Source organism: Cavia porcellus, unplaced genomic scaffold (genome assembly GCF_034190915.1).
Source record: "Cavia porcellus strain 051 isolate PalLab524CR breed Dunkin Hartley unplaced genomic scaffold, mCavPor4.1 scaffold_7, whole genome shotgun sequence".
Classification (NCBI taxonomy): Eukaryota; Metazoa; Chordata; class Mammalia; order Rodentia; family Caviidae; genus Cavia; species Cavia porcellus.
Window position 1 is genome coordinate 32,204,006 of NW_026947490.1, and position 22,303 is coordinate 32,226,308.

At 39.1% G+C, this 22,303-nt stretch overlaps 1 protein-coding gene and 2 pseudogenes across 1 annotated transcript; all 3 read left to right on the forward strand.

Annotated features, from left to right (window-relative positions):
* Positions 1-2,570: 2,570 nt before the first annotated feature.
* On the forward strand, positions 2,571-18,804 carry LOC134476676 (endogenous retrovirus group K member 13-1 Env polyprotein-like). Its single transcript, XM_063252268.1, has 2 exons — positions 2,571-10,273; positions 12,655-18,804. Exon 2 carries the CDS (start codon positions 15,053-15,055, stop codon positions 17,225-17,227), a length of 2,175 nt encoding a protein of 724 aa, XP_063108338.1. The 5' UTR covers positions 2,571-10,273; positions 12,655-15,052; the 3' UTR covers positions 17,228-18,804.
* On the forward strand, positions 9,044-9,671 carry Cavporv1r-ps680 (vomeronasal 1 receptor cavPorV1R-ps680 pseudogene; annotated as a pseudogene).
* On the forward strand, positions 17,745-18,050 carry Cavporv1r-ps679 (vomeronasal 1 receptor cavPorV1R-ps679 pseudogene; annotated as a pseudogene).
* Positions 18,805-22,303: the final 3,499 nt, after the last annotated feature.

A 22,303-nucleotide genomic window follows, 5' to 3' on the forward strand; every position in this document is an offset into this window, starting at 1 on the left:
TATACAAACACCTAATGTCTTCATCATAATCTTGTCTTCAGACACAGATCAGGCTCAGCAAACTACAGGGTGAATTCAGCCCCTAGCCTACTATGAATGGCCAAGAAACATCTTCACATTCTTAAGGGGTTTATAAGTGGAAATACACAAGAAACAAAGGAAGGAGCAAAATTCCTCATTCCTTAAATGTCAGCTGAATATAGTGACTTATATCTAAGGAATAAGACAGGACAAGGTGAAAGGAGTAATTTTTTCTTTTCTTTTTGGTATGGGAGATTGAACTCACAACCTCACACTTGCCAGGCAAGTACTTATGATACTAAGCTAAACCCCTGACAGGGGAAGGAGTAATTTTACAATATAGAAAACTGACAAACGTGGCCTCTCAGGTGGTCAAGGTCAACGGAACCATTGCAATCATTAGTCTGTATCCTTGTTCTCATGTGATTGGCATGGCAGTTTACCTTTTGGATCAGCTTCCTCCAAACTTATACTCCCATTCTAACTTTGCAAAAAATACTGGGCCAATCACAAGCAACAGGGGATAAGCCAACAAAATGCTTCACCTTGGAAACTGTCAAGGTCATCAAAAAGGAAGTCTGAGAAACTGCACGGCCATGGAGGATCTAAGGAAATGTGATGGCAAAATGGCAGGCATTGTCCTGGAAAAGACTAAGACAAGGAGATAAATACCAAGGACATGGGTTATGTCATGAATCTTAATGAATAGTAATGCATTAAAATTGCTCCCTACAAATCTATTAAGAGAGGAAACTGGGTGCCCAGGGAAGTCTTGGTACTATCTTTGCAAATCTACAAATATAAACTACACAACACAACACAACACAAAACCTCTTTAAAAGAAGAAGAAAAATGTGCAGCCATTGGTGGTGTACAAACCATAAAATATCTACTACCCGCCCTTTATGGAAAAACTGTCAAACCTTTGTTCTAAACTCTCAATTAATTACTAAATCAAACCATACTGCACATTATCATTCACACAAAAAAGCAACTGAAAACACCCAAGGCCACATGGCTCAGGAAGCCCTCCTTAACGAAGCCAATTCTGACTTACTGCTTACCTGAAATGTCCCTGGTTTTTTTTTTTTTTTTTTGGCCACTGTGGATTGAGCCCTTCCCCACATAGGCCATACATGCTACTGCCGAGCTACATCCTTCATCTCGAGCTCCTCCATCCTGCTCTTAAAAGCAGACACTTTTGTCATTTACCTGGTAAAACAACCAAACTGTCGCCATTGTGGCTATGCCCTGAAAAATCCTACACGATGAAGACCAAAGCTGTTTGATGTCTGACTTCATCCCCAAACTGATCTCCTTTCCAACACACCCTAAGGTTAACACTAACCAAGGATGGTGAAGTGGATCTTTTAGAGTCGGTGCCCAAGCTGCAACTCAAAACCCACTTATTCATGGCAGAGTGCCAATGCTGCAAATAAACCTGAATGCTGAGGCTTCAGTGTAGAAAAACAAATAATATGCATGTCACAGTTTCGACACCACTGACTTAGGAGGTATATATATTTAAAAAATTTTTGTGTGTGTCATTTTCACACAGGGTCTCACTATGCAGTTCAGGCAGCCTTGGGTTCACTTTGTAGCCCAGGCTGGTCTTGAACTTGCAATGATCCTCCTGCCTCAGCCTCCAAGTGTTGAGGAGTGCACTACTACACCTAGCTTAGGATTCTTAGATTCTTAGAAAAGCAGAGCTGGACAATTTTCCAAATGGGTCTGTAAATACTCACTAGGGAGTGCTGACCAGTGGCAATTACAGCGGTGGACATACATGTGTAGCTTATCACAGTCCTTGGTTGGGAATCACTGGTCCAGGGTGCTATCAGGAAAAACAGCTGGCACCAAGGAAAGCAGATGGTCCTAAGTTGTGAAACACTGCTCATTTAAAGAAGATAAAGGAAACTCACCGGAATCTTGATTTTACAACTTATTTATTTTTTTGGTACTGGGGATCGAACTCACGACTGGTGCTTGCAAGGCAGGAACTCACACCACTGAACTAAGTTAAATCCCCAGACCCTTGGAACCTTGATTTTAAGGTGTGATACAATCTGTCTTCCTGCTTATGTTGCCTTTTTTTCTAAAGAACAGCTGGCCACGGGTGAAAAGGAAGATAAAAATGAGACACAAGACCCTTTCTGGATACAAGCTGTCTTAGAAAACACCTTCCAAAACACACTTGCCCCCAGCACACATTCAAATCAATCAAAAATAAGAGGGACCTGGGATTTGTGTTCAGAGATTACTGTGGTGTAGACTCTAGTAAGTCATTTTTTTTTTTTTTAATGCAGCAGAAAAGATGGTTTATTGTACACACGTTACACCTAGCCACAGCTGAGAACAGAACTAACCAAAACGGCACAGGTCCAGAGCAAAGGACTGATGGGGAATGCTTTCCTTAGGAAAAAGATGGATCTCTCTGAGGCCATCTGGGGGATCAGATGGTGAAGAGGTTGTAGATTGCTCTGACATTCTGACAGTAGCATGCAGCCTGACAACTTTTACCAGGTTCCTTGACCTCACGCTTCCCCTCTTTTCAGCTCTTCTGAGTGCACAAGGTAGTTTACCTGAACCTCAGCCTCCTCTTTTTTTTTCCCTTTGGCTCTTATGGCACGAAGTTTCTACGAAGCCAACGTTAAAACCTAGAGGGCAGCTGAGGTTCTGAAAGCTGTAACTGGCCTTTCCCTTAAGTCTTTCCCCCTAAACGTAATTTTGATACCTCAGCTTCTCTCCTCTGTTCGTTAAATTGTGCATAACGGGTATTTCCGGTTCTAAAAGTTTCAATTTCATGGCAATGTTTTTTGTCTTTCTTCTTGGTCATTTTCATGATAATACGTCATTCGTCATGTCCTTCCGGTGCCACTGCTTCCCAACCGGTCCCACAAGTCTGGAAAGTGAAGTCGGAAAAAGCAGAGACGCTGGATGCAGGTTAGGCTCAAGTCCATCTGTGGCCCCGGAACAAGGGAACAAGCCGTTCTCACGGCTACCCTACCCCCACCCGCGGAGGACACAGCTCCCAGGGAAGGAGCCACCCGCCGGCTGCGCCACCCTCGCGGCGGCACCCACCCCTTCGCAAGTCGCATGCCGCACGCCACGGTGAAGCGGAAGGCACGGCCCGACTGCTTTACTGTCCACAGCCGCTCTAGGCCCAGATCCTCCGCCCCACGATCGCTCCCGCGTACCTGGGCCCCAGTACTGGGGACGCCGCGTAGGCTCAGGCCTGGGACACTTCGCACTTCCCTTCTCCACCGCGTTCAAAGCCATGGGTCCGGATGCCGTTTCCCTTTCCCTTTACACAGTGCCTCTTCTTCGCTGTCATACCGGTTGGGGTATAACCCCACTTCCTGCTCCTAGATAGCAACAGAAGCGTAGTTCCAGGCGAACCGCGTCACGACTCAGGCGGAATCCATTTTAAAAATTCCGCGAGCAAGGGTCCCTTTTCCCAGCATGCAATTCCTCATGCGCCTCCTTGGGCTGCGCCGCAGAGTCCTCTGGGAAATAAATGTAGTTAGCATAAAGGGAATTCTCAGACGTAGAGGCGGGACGCCAGGCTCCCCGGCATGCAACGCTTTGCTGTCCTACTAGTGCTGTGCCCCACTTCTGGAAAATGTAGTTCACCTGGAGGTAACTGGGTGAGTCAGTCTTGGGTGTGTTCTGCATTCCCTCCCTCCCTCCCTCCCTGCCTGGCGCTGAAGATTGCACCCAGGGCTTTTGAGTTGAAGTTAATTTGTATTTTGAAAAGGGCTTGTTAAATTTCCTTGGCTGGACTTGAACTTGTGATCCTCCTCATCCCCCAGAGTGCTGGGATTACTGGTACAACGAAGAGCTTTGACACCTGTTTCTTAATTCCTGAATGTCATCTCTTTCTTCGTATGACTTTTTCTTTCTAACTCTTAATTCTTACTCAGTCACACAAAGGATACTGGTATTCTGCCATTTTACCCAGAACGTTGGTATTTACAATTTAACACTGTTAAGTCTTTAACCCTTGACTATGAGTGTGTTGTTTAATTTCCAGATAACTGAGGATATGCCAGTTTTCTTTCCGGTTTTGGCTTCTAGTCTCATTATATTCTGGCCAGAAACATTACTTCATATGATTTGCATCTTCTTAAATGTGTTGACTTCATATGATTTACATCTTCTTAAATGTGTTGACTCTAGAGAGTATGCTGCTGTTCTCGGCTGGCATGTTCTACCTATGATTGCCAGGTCTAATTGGGCCTAAATGTTGCTCAAGCCCTCTCTTTCGTTGTTGATTTTCTGCTTTTTTTCTGATTCAAAGCAGAGTATTCAAGACCCTATTATTGTGTTGCTGTATATTCTTGCTTCAGTTGGGTGAGTGGAGCTTCATCTAAGACAGAGGCCTGACATTGGGTTGTCATATATTCCTTGTGAGTGAGTTCTTGACAATTGTGTATGTTCTTCCTTGTCCTGATAATTTAGAGTGCATGTTGTAGAGCTAAAGGATCTGCTCAAAATCTTTTGTTTTCTGAGGGGGAGCTTTTGGAAGGTAGAGGAGCACAGAAGTGCTATTCTCATCAGTGGATGAGTTCATAAACACACCTGTTGTTAGGATCTGGGGCCCAGGTGGAGGAGATGGCTCCAGGTGAGGGTATATCGCTGCCTCTGCCTCTGTCCTGTCACTGCTTGTCAGAGGTAGAGAAGCTGTCATGGCTGTCATGGGTTGAGAAGCTTTTCTCCTCCAGGCCCTCCCACCATGCTGTCTCTGATTTGGAGCCAGCAGAATATAGGATGAAACTTGTGAAGCTGTGAACCAAAATACGTTCTTCCTCTTTTGAGTTTTGCATGCCAGATAATTTGTCTGGCAATGAGAAATCTAATATGTTTGTCTCATATTCTAATATTTTATTTAAAGTCTGTTCTGTTCAGTTTTACTATCAGGACCTGTAGTTTCTCCTGGTCACTTTTTGTATCTAATTTTTTCCATTTTGCTTTTAGTGCACATGTGTCCCTAGACCTAATGTGAGTGTCTTGTGGTCAGCATGCAGTTGAGTCTTGTTTCTTGCACTCATCTAACCAAATTATGTGTTTGCTTTAGGGGCTTTAACACACACACACACACACACACACACACACATATATATATATATATATATATATATATTTTTTTTTTTTTTTTACTTGCATGGTTTTTTCCCAAATTCATTTTACTTCAAAGAGAAAAAAAAAAAAAAAAACCCAAAATTTCAAAACACATCAGTGGACAACAATGATGCATACATTGCATATTGCCATTCCCAAATCAGTCACTCAAAGCAAAAGACAACTGCTTTCAATTGTCCTAACAGTACCAGTGTAAACATTTCTCTTCAATGAACTCAGAGAAATCAGTAGTATAGCTATCTTAACTGTATTATATATATAGTTTCTTTCGGCTTCTTACATTAGTGAAACAATACGATATTTACTCATAATTACAAATTAATATTTAAAGGAATTGTTGAAACAATGGGACCTATTGCTGTTTGGTTAGTGGCTTCTTATAGATTTTGTAGGAGTTTTGTCTGTTTTTTCCCTTGGTACCTTCCTTTGTGCTTTACTATTTTTTAGTGACATGTTCTGATCTCTTTTTGATTTTCTTTTGGTTTCTTTTCAATAGAGACTTTCTTTGTGATTATCTCAAGTATTATATAAAGCATCCTAAAGTTACAAGAGTATATTTTAACTGAAACTTTATTTATATATAAAACTCCACTTCTTTGTATGTCTGCATGGTGTATTATTGATGCCACAAATGAGATCTTTTATATTGTGTATCCATCAACACAGATTTATGAGTATTTTTATGCTTTTGTTATTTAAAATATACAGGAAAATTAAAAGAATTTTAATGCACTACCATTACGATGCTATGGTATATATATTTTCACTTAATAGAGAGCTTTAGGTTATTTTTATATGTTGAAACACCTATGTATAAATTTCAGTGTTGCTGCTTAACTTTGCAATGTAAATGCGTGCCTTACTTTAGCATTTCTTATAAAACATGTGCAGTGCTAATACATTTCTGAATCTTTTGTTTATCTGGGAAATTTTAATTTTTCTTTTACTTTGAGGCAGTTTTTCATCCAATCAGCATCCTGAATGTATGTCCCCTCTAAACTGAAAGAGTTTTTTGTTTGTTTGTTTGTTTTTACTGGAAATATGCAGATAATCTTATCAGAGTGTTCTTACTTTTTAAAAAAATAATGCTTATCCACTTTTGGAATTCTCTGTCATGGTGTTTGCCTTTGTCAAGTTGATCAATATAAGAATACAAAAAACATAAAGAAGAAGTTGGCAGAGAACCCAAAGAGCTATTTCCCAATGGAAACAAACAAATGCCATATAGCATAGAAGAATCTGGAAGATGTTCTGTTAATCGAAATAAGCCAGACACAGAAAGACAAATACTCTATGGCATGACCCCAAATATATGAGTGGAAAAGGTTTCAACTCATAAAAATGAAGGGTAGAACAGTGGTTACCAGTGGCTAGGACATGGCACAATGTGGGGAGACATTTCCCAAAGGATGTAAGATTTCAGTTAGAGTCAGTTCAAGAGGTCTATTGTACAACAGACTGAGTATTCAGTAACAGTGTATTCTATTCTTGTGAATCCCTAAGAGAACAGATTATGTGTTATTATCACAAAAATGTGAGATAGTGCATCTATTAATTAGGTCAATATAGCCATCTCACTTTATATGTATTTTAAACCAATGAGCTGTAGAAAATAAAGGTGTCATTTTAAGGTGTCAATTAAAATTGCAACAACATAGAATTTATATACTTTGCTGCTATTTCTTCATCTTTCAGATCTCAACATTTTCTGCTTCCACCACACTACACTGTTCTCTTGTCGGGCATTATGGCAAAGGAAGAGGTTCTCCAAAGCATTGAAACTCTCTCTAGAGATGCTCAGAGAAACTTCTGATTGTTTCTGGGAATTAGGAACTGTCAAAACTTTTTTGTTTTTTGTTTTGTTTTGTTTTTAGCTTAGTCTCCACAGACCAGTTGTGCACGCACTGTCATCCAAATGACAATGATGTTTCTGTGGGGAGTTGAAATCACAAAATCAAGACCCCATATTTCTAAGTGGGGCTGCCTTCCTCCACAAAGCCAGTGGTGTCATGACCACTACCTGAGCGTGTGGTTCTGGAAGGAGGAAAGAGAGGAGTATTTCTTGTTCCAGTCTGTGAAACCAGATCCTTTAAGGAAATGAGCTGCATCCCAGCATGTGTCTGGCAAGGCCTTGCATCTGGAAGAGTGATTCATTTGTGATTCATTTGTGGTGACAGCCACACAGGGAGGGAGGGAGGAAGGAAGATTCCTGAGTGTGGACGGAGCTTGGAGGTCAGAGACCCGCACCAGTCTCTAGCTTCTTCCGAAGGGTTTTCATATAATGAGCACTGATGATTGTGGTGGGAGATTGTTCCAAGCATAATGATGTCTAATTTGTAAGGTGCTTAAGACTGTAATTTAGAAATCAGTCTGCTATTCAACTTGTTCTACAGAAACCAGGGAAAAACTTAACGAGCAGTATTGTTACTAAAGTAAAATTCTGTGTGTGTGATAATGCCTGTGACGGATCAGTGCATACAGATGTGATCGGATGGCAGTTGCTGTGATAAGAAAATTCCCTCAATGCTTTGGATGTGTTAAATGGGAATGATAATGGGATCTCTTTGAAAATATCTGTAGTCTGTAGATCAAGGTTGGGCCATTTTCCTCTCTGAAGGTAGGAGAGAGAGACTGCCAGGAAAAGTTAACGTTGTACTTGAGAGAATCACACTATGTCAAAATTAAGGAGTTCTGGTTGTTTCAGACTCAAAAGTGTCTTGTGTTATTTCTTTGGGTTGTAAAATTTTCAGAGCAATTTTCAGGACAAACTTTGCCTTTATGCCCTGGGCACACAGCAGATTTGAAGCCTCAGAATTTTGTTCTGTGTACTTGTCTTGTATTTTACCACTGTTCCTGAATTACTTATTACATTTTCTTTGTTTTTCTGAAATAAGACACACGTAATTATAGGCTATCTAATGCAGATTACATTAGTTTCTAAAATAAGATATTTTATCTCATTTAAATTTCATGTACTTTAGCTTAGACCCAAATCCAGATATTATGACCAGTTTCTCTGATAGATACTAATGGAAAAAATGTTGTATCATTATGGTTTTTATCTTTACATCGATTCATGATAATCTAGCCACAGGAAATCGTTTAGGGGATCACTTTTTAATGGTCTTTAAATCTTCATTCATAAGTGATACTGGTATATGGAAGAAACATTTATATATAAATGAAAAATTATCACCTTTAAAATCATTCAATAAGCAGATCTTAAAAATGACAAGTTATCCCTCTGTGTGGGTGGTCCTGTATGACCACCACCATGTCTTTATGACAATAGAGCACAAGAAAAAGCATAAGATTCATGCAGCCTGGCTGTGAGATTTAAGTCCGTTTTTTAAGGGTATTTAAGATGAATCATATGAGCTTTTGGTTAAACCACTTTTGCGTGTAGAAGGAAAATATTATTAACCCTAACTGATCGTGTTCTGTGTATTAAAGAAGTTGGAATAGGTAATTATTAAGTATTATGACCTATGCACTGTGAGTGCTCTGAAAAAACACATCAGCCTTTAGATGTGGACTTGGTGCCACACTCCTGTAATCCCTGTGCTCTGGCAGGCTGAGTCAGGACGAATGTAACCTCATGGCTAGCCCATGAAATTTAGTGACTTATTGAAAACATGCGCAAAATAAAAACAAACAAATATCTGCAGAGGTAGCTCAGTGCAATGGCCCTGGGATTAATGTCCAGTACTAGAGGATAAAAGAGTGTAGAAGACTTTGAAGAACCTCTTAGCAGTGAATTTGTGAGGAAGAATATTGGTAAGTGAAGAATTTTGAATTTAACATTTTATGTAATACCTCACAATTTATTTTTCCATTCAGACTCATGTGTTTTAAATGTTAAGTCCAGGACAATCGTAAAATGGCTTCAGTGGACTGGGAATTTGGAGTGATCTTCCTTCTCCAAGTCGTCATCGGAACCCCGGGGAATTTTGCACTCTTGTATCATTATTGCCTCCTTTGCTTCTGTTGATGCAGATCCAGGTCTATAGATGTGATCCTCAGGTACCTGATGGTGGACAACTCCCTTGTTCTCTCCCACGGACTCCCAGAGACCATGTCAGATTTTGGGTTGAGACACTTCCTCAGAAATGTTGGATGCAAACTTGTTTTCTGTGCTCACAGAGTGGGCAGGGTGTGTCCATGGACAGCACCTGCCTGCTGAGTGTCTTCCAGGCCATCACCATCAGCCCCAGGAGCTCCAGGTGGGCAGAGCTAAAAGTGAGAGCCCTGAAGTGCCCTGGCTTGGCTAATAGCCTCTGCTGGGTCCTGCACATGCTGCTAAACACCAGAGTTCCTACGCTTGTGACCCATAAATGGAACACCAGAAACATCACGAAAGCTATCAATTTTTAGTTCTGTGCAAGTGCCCTGCCTGACAGAAACTCAGGTTCAGATTTTGGCACATCCATATTTCATGACATTTCATGTTGGGCACTCATGTCTGGGCCAGGGGCGCCATGGTTTTCATTCTGTACTGTGGGGGATGAGGTGTCACTTTGTAGGCCCAACCCCCTCTAACCTGCAATTTACAATAGCCCCCCGGTATGCGAGACCGAGGTAGGACAGGAATGCCTGTTATCAGTGAGATCTCTCACCCTCTGGAAACCATACTGTGAGCTGGCTTTGTTTTGCAGAAGTCTTGAGGAAGTGGCTGGCCACCCTTTGTGACACTAACAGCAGACAAATTAACAACATTCTTGAGCTAATGAATTTCTTCCTGGGCTAGAGAAGTTAGGAGAACTGGTTGTGATTATTTGCTTCACTTAGATAGTTTAGAATAAACATTGTAGTCTGTCACATTGTAGCTTGTCACAAAGAATGCCTTTTCACTACTTAATTATCTGGGCTCTGTGACCTGATCCGGTTTACTATATATGAATCTTAAAATAAAGATTGTGCGTGCAGTGCAGTGCAACGCGGTGCAGGCAGTAAAGGTGCCGTGTCTCTCCTGTCTTCCTTTCCGAGTGCTGCACCCCCCGTGTCCCAATCAGGCGTGTTTGCGTGTTTACCTTTCCCGGAGTTCAGAGTACCCTAGATACTCACGACAAGTGGCGCCCGAATTCAGGGACTCCGAAGGTTGCTTAGGAAGGTAAGTATAATTTTATTACGGGGATATGGGACAATCTGCTTCCTCTCCTTTCTTAAAAATTCTTAAACATTTATTATCTATATATGGCATATCGCTCAGGTCAGCTGACTTGGATATGTGTATTGATACAATTAAAGAATACAATCCTTGGTTTCCAGATGAAGGAACTTTGGATGTAGAAGTATGGAGGAAGGCAAGGGTTAGTATAGAAAGGGCTATGCAACAGGAGGAGAAGATTCCTTTACGTTTTTGGGCTATTTGGTCGGTTGTGTACTCTTTATTAAAAGCTATGGAAGATGAACATATTGTAGAAAATCTTCAACTAGAAATTAAACCAGTTATTCAGGAATTGCCCCTCACAGAGGAGGAGCAGAATGTAGTTCAAAATGACGCTATTGCTTTAAGTAGTGAAAAGGCGTCCAAACTGAAAGTAAAATCCGCTGCAGCCGACTCAGCTTTAGCTGCCGCAGCAACATCAAATTATGACAATCGCCCAATTTTACAGGCTATACAGCATTTAACACAAGAGGTAAAACAGCTCTCCGTTAAGCAGAACCCGCCTATAGCTCCCTCTGCACCTCCTCCATCTAACCCTAATTGGAGTAAAGCCAAACTAGCTTTGGCTGATCTACCAAAATTAGGGAATTCTGACGAGGAAACGTCTGCCTTTGCTTTCCCTGTAATCAGGCCGCAGCCAGTAGATGGAGCGGCAGTTCCCCCTAGATGGGAAGCATTTAATATGGATGATTTAGCAAAATTTAAAAAAGCTGTAACCCTTTATGGCCCTCAGGCTCATTACACTAGAGAATTAATAATGTCGGTAGCAGATCAGTATGGTAATCTTGCTCCTTATGATTGGAAAGCCTTGGCCAAAATTCTTTTAAAAGAGCCAGAATATTTACAGTGGCACATGTGGTTTATGGAAGGTTGTGCAGAAAAGGCAAGGCAAAATGCTGACGATCGAGATCCTAATATTAGACTCATTTCTTATCCCATGCTCTCTGGTACAGGTTTCTTTGATACTGTTGAGCATCAGGCAGGAGCTCCAAGAGAGATTCATGCTCAATTAAAAAATATTGCTTTAGAAGCTTGGGATAAAATACGGCCTAAAGGATCAGAATATGGATCTTGGGCTAAAGTTCTGCAAGGAACCAATGAACCGTATGTTGAGTTCATTGCAAGACTTCAAAATGTTATAGAAAGAACAGTAGTGGGACAAGACTTACAACAACATCTCTTAAAAATTTTAGCTTTTGTACATGCTAATGATGAATGCAAAAGGGTTTTAATTCCAATTAAAGATACTGGAATGATTGACAGTTTTATAAAACAATGTAAAGATTTAAATTCAGAATCTAGGAAAATGCAACTGTTTGCTGAAACCATGGCAACCACGTGGACTAATTTGCAATCTAAAAAGGAACAGTCTTTAAAATGTTTTAATTGTGGTCAGACAGGGCATGTAAAGAGAGCCTGTCCAAAACTTTTAGGCAATGATCAAAGAAAGAGATCTAGAGCTCCTGGCTTATGTCCAAAGTGCCAGAAGGGAAATCATTGGGCTCGTGAATGCAGGAGTAAACAAGTTAATTCAGCTGAACAGAAGGGAAACGGGAGAGCGGGCCTTACCCCGGGCCCCGGACAAACCAATGGGGTAAACCCACCGTATTCTCCCTACAGCCAGCCACCCAACACAGCGCCGCAGTGGATATACCAGCCTTAAAAGATGTAAAATTAATAGGAGGACAATCTCCCGTGAGAATTCCTACAGGAATTTTTGGTCCCTTGCCTGCAGGAACTTTTGGCTTGCTCACGGGTCGATCTAGTTTAAATCAGAAAGGCATTACTGTTCATTTAGGAATTATTGATGCAGATTATACTGGAGAAATTCAAATTTTGATGTCTTCACTTACAGATTATAAATTATTAAAGGGAGAACGTATAGCTCAACTTATTTTACTGCCTTATATCCCAATAGGATCCTCTGTTGTTCAGCGAACAGGAGGGTTCGGCAGCACTAACCCTATTAATGTAATGTGGACAGCTAAATTATCTCAACAACAACCTCTTATTAATATTTTTATTGAGCATAAGAAAATTCAGGCTCTTATAGATACAGGCTCGGATATTACTATTGTTAAATCTACTGATTGGCCTTCTCATATTACTTATACTATTATTCCATGTAATATAAAAGGAGTAAGTAAAACTCCAGTAAATACAATTGGACAAGCCACAATGCATATACGTATAAAAAATGAAGAGGGTCAAGTTGCTGTTATTAAACCTTATATCTTAGAGGTGCCAGTTTCTATTCTAGGAAGAGATATATTAGAACAATGGGGAGCTCATATACATTTTTAATATTTTACATGTTTCTACAGCTTAGGGAAATGAATCCTTTAAAGCTTAATTGGAAAAATGATGACCCAATTTGGATAGATCAGTGGCCTCTGACTACTCAAAAGTTACAGGCAGCGCAGGAATTGATTGATCAACAACTTTCTCTACATCACATAGAACCATCCACATCTCCTTGGAATTCTCCAGTATTTGTGATAAAAAAGAAATCAGGCAAGTGGAGACTTTTAACAGACTTACGTGTTGTAAATTCATCCTTATTTCAAATGGGGGCACTTCAGCCCGGCATTCCTTTACCCTCAGCACTCCCCGCTGGTTGGTTTGTATATGTTATAGATTTACAGGATTGTTTCTTTAACAACCACTACATCCAGAAGATAGAAAACGGTTTGCTTTTTCAATTCCTCAAACAAATTATCAAAGACCTTATCAAAGATATCAGTGGAGAACTTTACCCCAAGGAATGAAAAATTCCCCAACTATATGTCAAATTTATGTTGATGCAGCATTAAAACCAGTGCGTGCACGATGGCCTCAGGTTTATACGGCTCATTTCATGGATGATATTTTATTCTCATATAGTGATAGAAATGTTTTAGAAGATATTTTAAAAACTTTACCTCAATATTTTTCTCCATTTGGACTTGTAATAGCACAGGATAAAATTCAAAAGGAAGAAGTTAGTCATTATTTGGGATATATTCTTACTAGACAAAAGGTGATTCCACAGAAAATGTCTATTAGGAGAGATAAGTTATCCACTTTAAATGATTTTCAAAAATTATTAGGGGCTTATTATTAATTGGCTTCGTCCCACACTAGGTATTCCTACCCATGCATTACAGCATTTGTTTGCTACTCTACAGGGCTCTTCAGATCCATCCAGCCCTCGTTCTTTAACAGCAAAAGCAGAGCAAGAATTACAGTTTGTAGAACAACGAATTAAGGATGCATTTTTAATTAGGATTGATCCTAAATTGCCTTTAACTTTATATATTATTAATACTTTTCAATATCCCTCTGCAGTTTTAGGTCAGAATGCTATGCCAGTAGAATGGGTATTCACTAAAACTAAGCAATCTAAAAATGTCACACCGTATATCGATATGGTTGCAGCTTTAATTATGAATGGTAGAACTCATTCTATAACTCTGATAGGAGAAGATATAAACAATATAGTTATCCCTTTAACTAAGGAACAATGGGAATATTTGTTGTCAATTACTGAAACCTTACAAATTGCTTTAGCAGATTTCATGGGAACTTTTTCGTATCATTTTCCTAAAAGTAAATTATGGGATTTTTTTAGACGTCAACAATTTGTGGTTAATACTTTATTAGCTGTACAGCCAATTCCACAAGCTTTGACTATATTTACAGATGGATCTAAAAATAAAGCTGCATATTGGACTCAAAAATCTTATTGGGTACGTCAAACAAATTTTATCTCTGTGCAACAAAATGAACTTTTTGCTATATTGCAAGTGTTTTTAGATTTTCCTGATCAACCTATTAATATTATAGCTGATTCAGCCTATTCTGTTGGAGTAGTGACAAATATCTATTCAGCTGTGTCATATTCTAATAAGCCTGCCTTATTGTCTTTATTTCAGAATTTACAAATACATGTTCAAAAAAGAAATCATTCTTATTTTATTACTCATTTACGTTCTCATTCTCAGTTACCTGGACCATTAGTATCAGGTAACAATACAGTGGATTCCTTAGTTATGTTCACTACACCTGTTGAAGAACATCAATTTAATCATGCGAATGCAGGACATTTGCATCTTAAATATAAGATACCTTTTACAGAAGCTAAACAGATTGTAAAAGCCTGCCCTATTTGTAGACCATTACATTTAAGAATTATTCCCGCAGGTGTCAACCCTCGAGGAACTCAACCTAATGAGTTATGGCAAATGGATATTACACATGTATCTTCTTTTGGTCGGCTTTCTTATGTACATGTAGTTATTGATACCTATTCTTCATTTCTATGGGCTACTGCTCAACAGGGAGAATCCACTAAAAATGTTATTGTACATTTATTGGAGACTTTTGCAGTTATGGGAATTCCTTCTAAAATCAAAACAGATAATGGACCTGCTTATACTAGCAGAACATTTAAACAATTTTGTGATCTCCATAATATTATTCATATTACAGGGATTGAATATAACCCCCAGGGTCAAGCTATTGTTGAAAGAGCACATGGCACTCTTAAGTTGCAAATTAAAAAATTAAAAAGGAGGAGTCAGGAGGATATTCAGATACCAATACTGTTTAAATTGCAAAACAGTCCAAAAACATTACTGCATCAAGCATTGTTTATTTTAAATTTTCTCAATTTACCACAAGGTGAAATATTAACAAGAGCTGAAAGACATTTCAAACAGCAACAACAGCCATATGTAATTAATGAACCTATTTGGACTAAAACAGCCCCAGAGGCTGAATGGGAGAAGGGCACACTGCTCTATAAGGGGAAAGGTTTTGGTTATATCTCCACAGAACATGGAATTCAGCAGTGGGTCCCTGGACGATGGATCAGGATCCGCACCTCCAGACCCTGTTCGCCAGTCCCGGAGACAACTCCCCCAGGAACCGTGTCTTCAGAAGCGAGCGCGAAACCAGCTAGAGGCTGAGGATGCTGAGCTTGTTCCTGTCACAGCCATGGCCAGATTACAGCTAAGAAATTCCCGCCGCTCACAGCGACCAAATTTAAATCGCCTCCCTACATGGGGGCAAATAAAGAAATTGACCATAGAAGGGCAACGGCTTGTCCTTCAAGCAGGAAAGCCTTTAAACCCTGAAAACTTGTTTTTAGCTTTATGTGCCTTGCTCACCGTTGCATCGGGGACTGAGGTACCCCCACATTCTTATTGGGCCTATATTCCAAATCCCCCTTTATTAGAACCTGTAAAATGGGGAACTAGTGATATTTTACTTTATACTACACCTAGAGAAATTTTGTCAGCACCGTGGGCTGATTTAACCCCCCACAATCAAGATGATGGGACATTATTCAATTTTACTTATTATGGTAATCAAAGGCCTATTTGCATTGGAGAACCACCTTGCATCCCTCTGGGATGGCAGTATTGGATTCAACATGGAATAAAAGCAGGCAGCAAAAGGACAAGGCTTCAAGCCTTGGCTGCTCAAACCTTTAATGTTACCTGGAGAAATTTAACAGCGCCTGATACAGATACATTTCCTGTATGCCCTGATTTCACTTATAAGAATATTTCTTATTATCCCATAATTTGGCAACAGTGTATGGGAAAGTTTGCTAAAAATATTGATGGATATATTATTTGGGGACCATTTGGAAAATTCGTTAATGGATGTGCTGAATGGAATGAGACAAGATGTAATCTCTCTGTTGTGTATAGTCTTCCAGATCCAAAGAAAATAACTGACGGAGCTCCTATCTTGCCTCAGAAGACGCCTCTTTTGTGGTGGGGAGATGGTGGAATCGCTAACCCTGCTGTTGCAGCCGAAGAATACCCTCATCACCTCCAAAATCATATTTGGAAGATTCCAGCCGCTATGCAACCTGTAACCTTGTACAATGTTTCCTATTCAGGGACTAGTCGATCTGTATCTACTACTTATAATTTTACTAGGTTTAAAATGTATAATATTACTGTTTGTGCACCTCTGCCTTATGTCTTTTTAGTGGGAACTTTTAATTTTACACATTTTTCTTGTACTTGTTTAAATTGTCAATTGTTTACCTGTTTAAATAGCACATTGAATTTCACTAAGCCTTATACAGCTATGCTGTTACAACAAAAAACTCATATTTGGTTGCCTGTAAATTTAACTCGACCATGGTCTCAAGACCCAGTAATTTCTGTTACTACTGAATTTTTTCAACATCTGTTAAAACGTACAAAAAGATTTATTGGAATAGTGGTTGCTGTACTGTTAAGTCTGATAACTGTAGTCTCCCTAGCAGCAGTCTCAGGAATAGCTTTACAAACCTCTTTGCAAGAAAAACATGTTGTAGAATTATGGCATGAAAATTCTCATGAACTTTGGTTAACTCAGTGGCAAATAAATGCCAAACTACAGCAGCAAATAGACCTCCTTAAACAAACAGTTGAATGGATGGGTAGAAAAATATTGGCTCTTCAGCATCAAGTGTTTTTAAAATGTGATTGGAATTCAACTACTTTCTGTATAACCCAACGACCTTATAATCAAACAGAACATGAATGGGAAGTGATTAAAATGTATCTAAATGGAAACACCTCTGCCCAGGAGGAAATAGAATCTTTGCATAATCAAATTGACAAGGATTTTGCAAAGCAAAATGATGATGAATCCCTGGCACAATTCGCGCAATTGCTTGCTCAATCTTTGAAAGGATTAGATTCCAAAGGAATCTGGCAGAGCATAACCCACACTTTAAGTGGCATGGGACTTAGTTTAATTATAGTTTTCACTGCCATAGTTCTTGTGTATTTTTACTGCATAAGACGAAATACTATTAATAACCTGGTCTTATGGAAATTGTTGTTAAAAAATAAAAAGGAAGGAAGTGTGGGGGACGAGGTGTCACTTTGTAGGCCCAACCCCCTCTAACCTGCAATTTACAATAGCCCCCCGGTATGCGAGACCGAGGTAGGACAGGAATGCCTGTTATCAGTGAGATCTCTCACCCTCTGGAAACCATACTGTGAGCTGGCTTTGTTTTGCAGAAGTCTTGAGGAAGTGGCTGGCCACCCTTTGTGACACTAACAGCAGACAAATTAACAACATTCTTGAGCTAATGAATTTCTTCCTGGGCTAGAGAAGTTAGGAGAACTGATTGTGATTATTTGCTTCACTTAGATAGTTTAGAATAAACATTGTAGTCTGTCACATTGTAGCTTGTCACAAAGAATGCCTTTTCACTACTTAATTATCTGGGCTCTGTGACCTGATCCGGTTTACTATATATGAATCTTAAAATAAAGATTGTGCGTGCAGTGCAGTGCAACGCGGTGCAGGCAGTAAAGGTGCCGTGTCTCTCCTGTCTTCCTTTCCGAGTGCTGCACCCCCCGTGTCCCGATCAGGCGTGTTTGCGTGTTTACCTTTCCCGGAGTTCAGAGTACCCTAGATACTCACGACACTGTACAAGCATGATCAGTGGATCCACCATATCTGCAGACACAGCATCTCTTCAGAACCTTCCCCCTAGACCAAAGCCGCTTAGGGTGTCCTCCTCCTGGTGAGTGTCTTCCTCCTCTTCTACACCCTGTCTTCTGTCAACCATGCTTTTTTTTCTCTTTATGATGAGAGTACCTGGTGGCTGACCAGAACTTCATCCTTCATCAATGCTTCTTTTCCCACTACTGTGGAAAGGAGCCCTTTCATTCTCAAGAGTCATGGAGTTGGTGTATATAGGCTCATTTGGAAGAAGTGAGCAAATATCTCAGTTCTCTAGACCTTTGACTCTGTCTACTTTTCATTCATTCAGTCTTGGATGAACTCAAATGTCACAGAACCTTAGAGCAATCATGAACCAGTCTGATTGCGGAGAGATGTCTATTAAAAGTGATAGCCAGATCAATTGATTAGTAGCAATACTAAGTGAAATTCTTTATTTCACTTTTTGACAACCTTTATTTTTTGACACAATATTATTTTAAATTTTGAGTATTGTTGATTTGGAATTTCTTTGCAACCCTCAATAATTTGAAGGGGTTTTATTATATTTTTATTCTGTGTAAGTGTGTATGTCATTAATTACCACACATTTAAGTCAGTCTTTTATCATTTAGTATTTTTTTGTCTCTTCTCTCCACTCTTGCAGGATCCTTGGTGTATCCTAATATGTCAGATGCTGACCTCCATCTTACATTTTACCATGCCACATCTATTTTATGTAAATAATTATTTAAAAAGTCATTATACTTTGACACATCACTATTAATTTTAACTTGCATTATTGTATGATTAACACATATTTATATATGTACAGCTTCTTAGCCATACTTTTCAAAAACTATTTCCAGACAGAGTTGAACATATTTGTAAACATGTTAGCTTCCAGTCTTTACTTCCTGAGTGCTTCCTTTACAATTTTGGCTACTTCCCACATTTGCCTAATTGAAAGATTTGTCACTTTTTTGGGGTATACTTTTTAATTGTAATAAAAAGCAATATTTTGAAATTAACTGAGATCAATGCAGTTTTTATTGACTGGCATCACTTTAGCTAAATGGATGTGACACTGTGGTCAGTGAGAAAGGTGATGAGAAATGCTTGCCACTTGTCTTTGAGAGGAGACGCAAGGTTTATCCATGCTTCTTGGGTTTTGGGGTCTGTTCCAGTCCATTGTCCTGGCCATGTGGATTACTGCATAATAGGTTACATGTAATATGAAGCCTAAAATGAGAGGAAAAATCTTTTAGCTTCTAAACGACCAGTTGTAGCTGAACAATGTGAAACTTTATCAAGGTTATATCAGCATTAAATTAGTATATCGGGTTAGGCTGTATTGAGGATTTACACTAACACTGTAGCTATAAATAGCAGCTCCTTCCAATGTATGTGTATTACTAGAATTATGCGAACATTTTGATTTAGTTCTTGATTGGACTTACAGATTGAGATGAGCCAAATGAAAATGGAATTTTCATTCTACATCCCATCCTTTAATTCATGATAAAATGTGTCCTTAATTTCCAGGTAGAATTTTTTTGTCGGAGGGATGGCATTTGAGACAGGGTCTTGCTGTGTCACTCAGGCTGTCCTTGAACTCACTATATAGCCCAGGCTGGCCTTGAACTTGTGAGGATCTGTCTGCTTGAGTCTCCTGAGCTGCTCAATTACAAGCTTGAACCCCATGTCCTGCTCAACGTAATTTGAAGTGTCCATGCTCTTAAACCACATTTCAGGAAATCATGTCACAATTTTGAGTGTTATCTTTCTTCATATCTTACAGAAAACACTGGTGGATTTCATTGTGGTGTTCACCATTTGTGAATCCCTTCACATGCCTTGAGACCACTCAGATTTGGGATTTGCAAGGTTTTGTGTCCAGAAATTAAAGTATGGTTTGAGTAGACGAAATGTACACCAGTTTCTTCCAGCTTCCATCTGAGATGGGTTTAGAAAACAGGGAAGGAGTGATGTTTCTTGATCTGAGTCTCTAACAGTAGAGACCAGAAGAGAGTCAAATCTGAGAGCAGAATGGCTGATGATGACAGAGTCCTGTCATGTGCCTTGGTGACTGCTTTATTGGATTTGTGGCAGTAGAGGTATTTTGGGAAGTGTCACTTGAAAGTAGTGTCAAAAAGATGTTTGATTTAAGTAAATCTGCCTGTGTAGGAGCAGAGATAGAAAGTCCTTACAGGTGGGTTGCCTGAAGAGATTGGCTGATTGCAGGCTCGCATGCGCAAGGTATCTGCAGAGTTTAAATGTGTGTAATTCCATGTATTTGGAGATAAATTTGCACCCATGAAACCATCACCAAAGTCAAAGCCATTTGAACCTGCAAGTTTTACCTTTCCTTAATTTGTTTGGAAAAAAATTTTAGCATCTACACAGAAGATAAATGCATGGACATGGGCGGATATCAATAAACATATCCTTTAAGGTATGTGTGTTTTCTCTGTCTATATATTTGCTGCTAAAGAAACCTTTTACACATTATAATTTTGTGAAGTTGGTTGCCAAGGTTCATTGCTGTATTCAGATGTCTCCAGCAGTGTAAATCCAGTGCCCTAAAGCCCGTCAAAACAAAACAGTTGGATTTCAAAACAATATAATTAAGAAATCACCAGTGGTTGCCATGATTCCTCATTGTCTTCAAAACAGCTGCCCAGACCTTCAGACATAGGAAACTCAAACAAAACAGAACAGAATTGAACTAATAAAAAAACAAAAACAATGAATGTAATACAGGACTCCAAAGCAAGATGGTAGTAAATCAAAATGACTACCATAATAGATTTCCATATCTTTAAAGAAAAAATAATACCAATGCTCCCACAAGTATTCAATGAGACACAAAAGTAAGGGTGCTCCCAAATTCACTTCCCTGCCTCTAAAATCTAACCTACATTACCCTGCTGCTAAAACCTAACTAGGACTGAATGAAAAAGGAAATCATAGATCAATATCCTTGATGAACGTAGATGTAAAAATCATAAATGATATACAAACAACAACACATTAAAAATTATACAGCAAGATCAAGTTTAATTGAGACATACAAGGATAGTTCACATTGAAATTAATCAACATAATACACACATAAGTAGCACTGAGATTAAAAATCACGTGATAATCTCAATTGACGATGAAAACGCCTTGGGCAAAATGACGAGCCCATTGTGAGAAAAACCCTAATGAAACTAACTGCTCAAGGATCTTTCTTCAATACAGTAAAGGCCATGAATGCCCAACCCACAGCAAACATCATTGAAAAGGGGGAAAAGCTGAATCTATTTCCTCTCAAATCAGAAACAAGACAATAATGTCCTCTCTCACCACTCTGTTGTTTTGTTTTTTGAGACAGGTTCTCTAGGTAGTCCAAGCTGGCTCTGAATTGACTGTGTAGCCCAGGCTGGCCTCAAACTTTTGTCAGTCCTCCCACTGAAACTTTCAGGTGCTGAGATTACAGACTTGCACCAAAATACATGGTGGTCACCAATCTTTTTCAATATGTTTTTTGAAATTTGGCCAGAGCAATCAGTCATGAGAAAAAAAGTTATACAAATAGGAAAGGAAGAAGTCAAATTGCATTTTGCTTATTTGTGGATGATGTGAACCTACACATAGAATACCCTACAGACTCCACTAAATATTTAGTGATATTTAGAGATGATAAATGAGGTCTGCAAACCATTGGGCTATAAAATCAATGGTAAGTAATGAGTAGCTTTATATGGCCTAGCTGACAAATAGATAAAAAATAGATTAGAAAAAGCAATTATATGTACAATAAATTTAGATAAAATAAAATACTAAGGGTCTAATATAACCAAAATGCTCCAAGAACTGTACAGTGAAAATTTCAAAATACTAAAGCAAAGAACTGAAGAAGACACCAGAAGATGGAAAGACCTCCCATGTTCACAGGTCGGCAGAATTAATATTGCCCAAATTTCTACATTATCAAAAATGATCTAAAGATTCATTGCAATCATTATCAAAACACAAATGACAAGTGTGCACAGAAATAAAAAGAAAATCTTAAAATTTATATAAAAACACACAAAAAAACAGAATATCAAAAGCTAACCCAAGCCAAAAAAAAAAAAAAAAAAAACAAATCCTAATATCTGATTTGAAACTATATTACGGAGCCATGGTAACACATTGTTTATTATACTGGTAAAAAGCATAGATATATAGACCAATGAATAAAGAGAAAACACAGAAAGGAACCCACATAACTACAGCTATCTGATTCTGGACAGAGTCAATAATACACACTGGGAAAAAATACATGCTAGAGAAAAGACAGTCTCTAACAAATGGAACAGTGAAAACGATGTACACTTGTAGAAGATTGAAACTGGATAAGTTTTTCTCACTCTATAAATGTCGATTGAAAATGGTCAAAGTCCTAGTTATCCTGACACTTATGGGAGACACTTGAAGACACACACAGGCAGAGACCTTTTGAATAGAAGTCCAATAGTATGGGGAAAATAGCTAGAATCA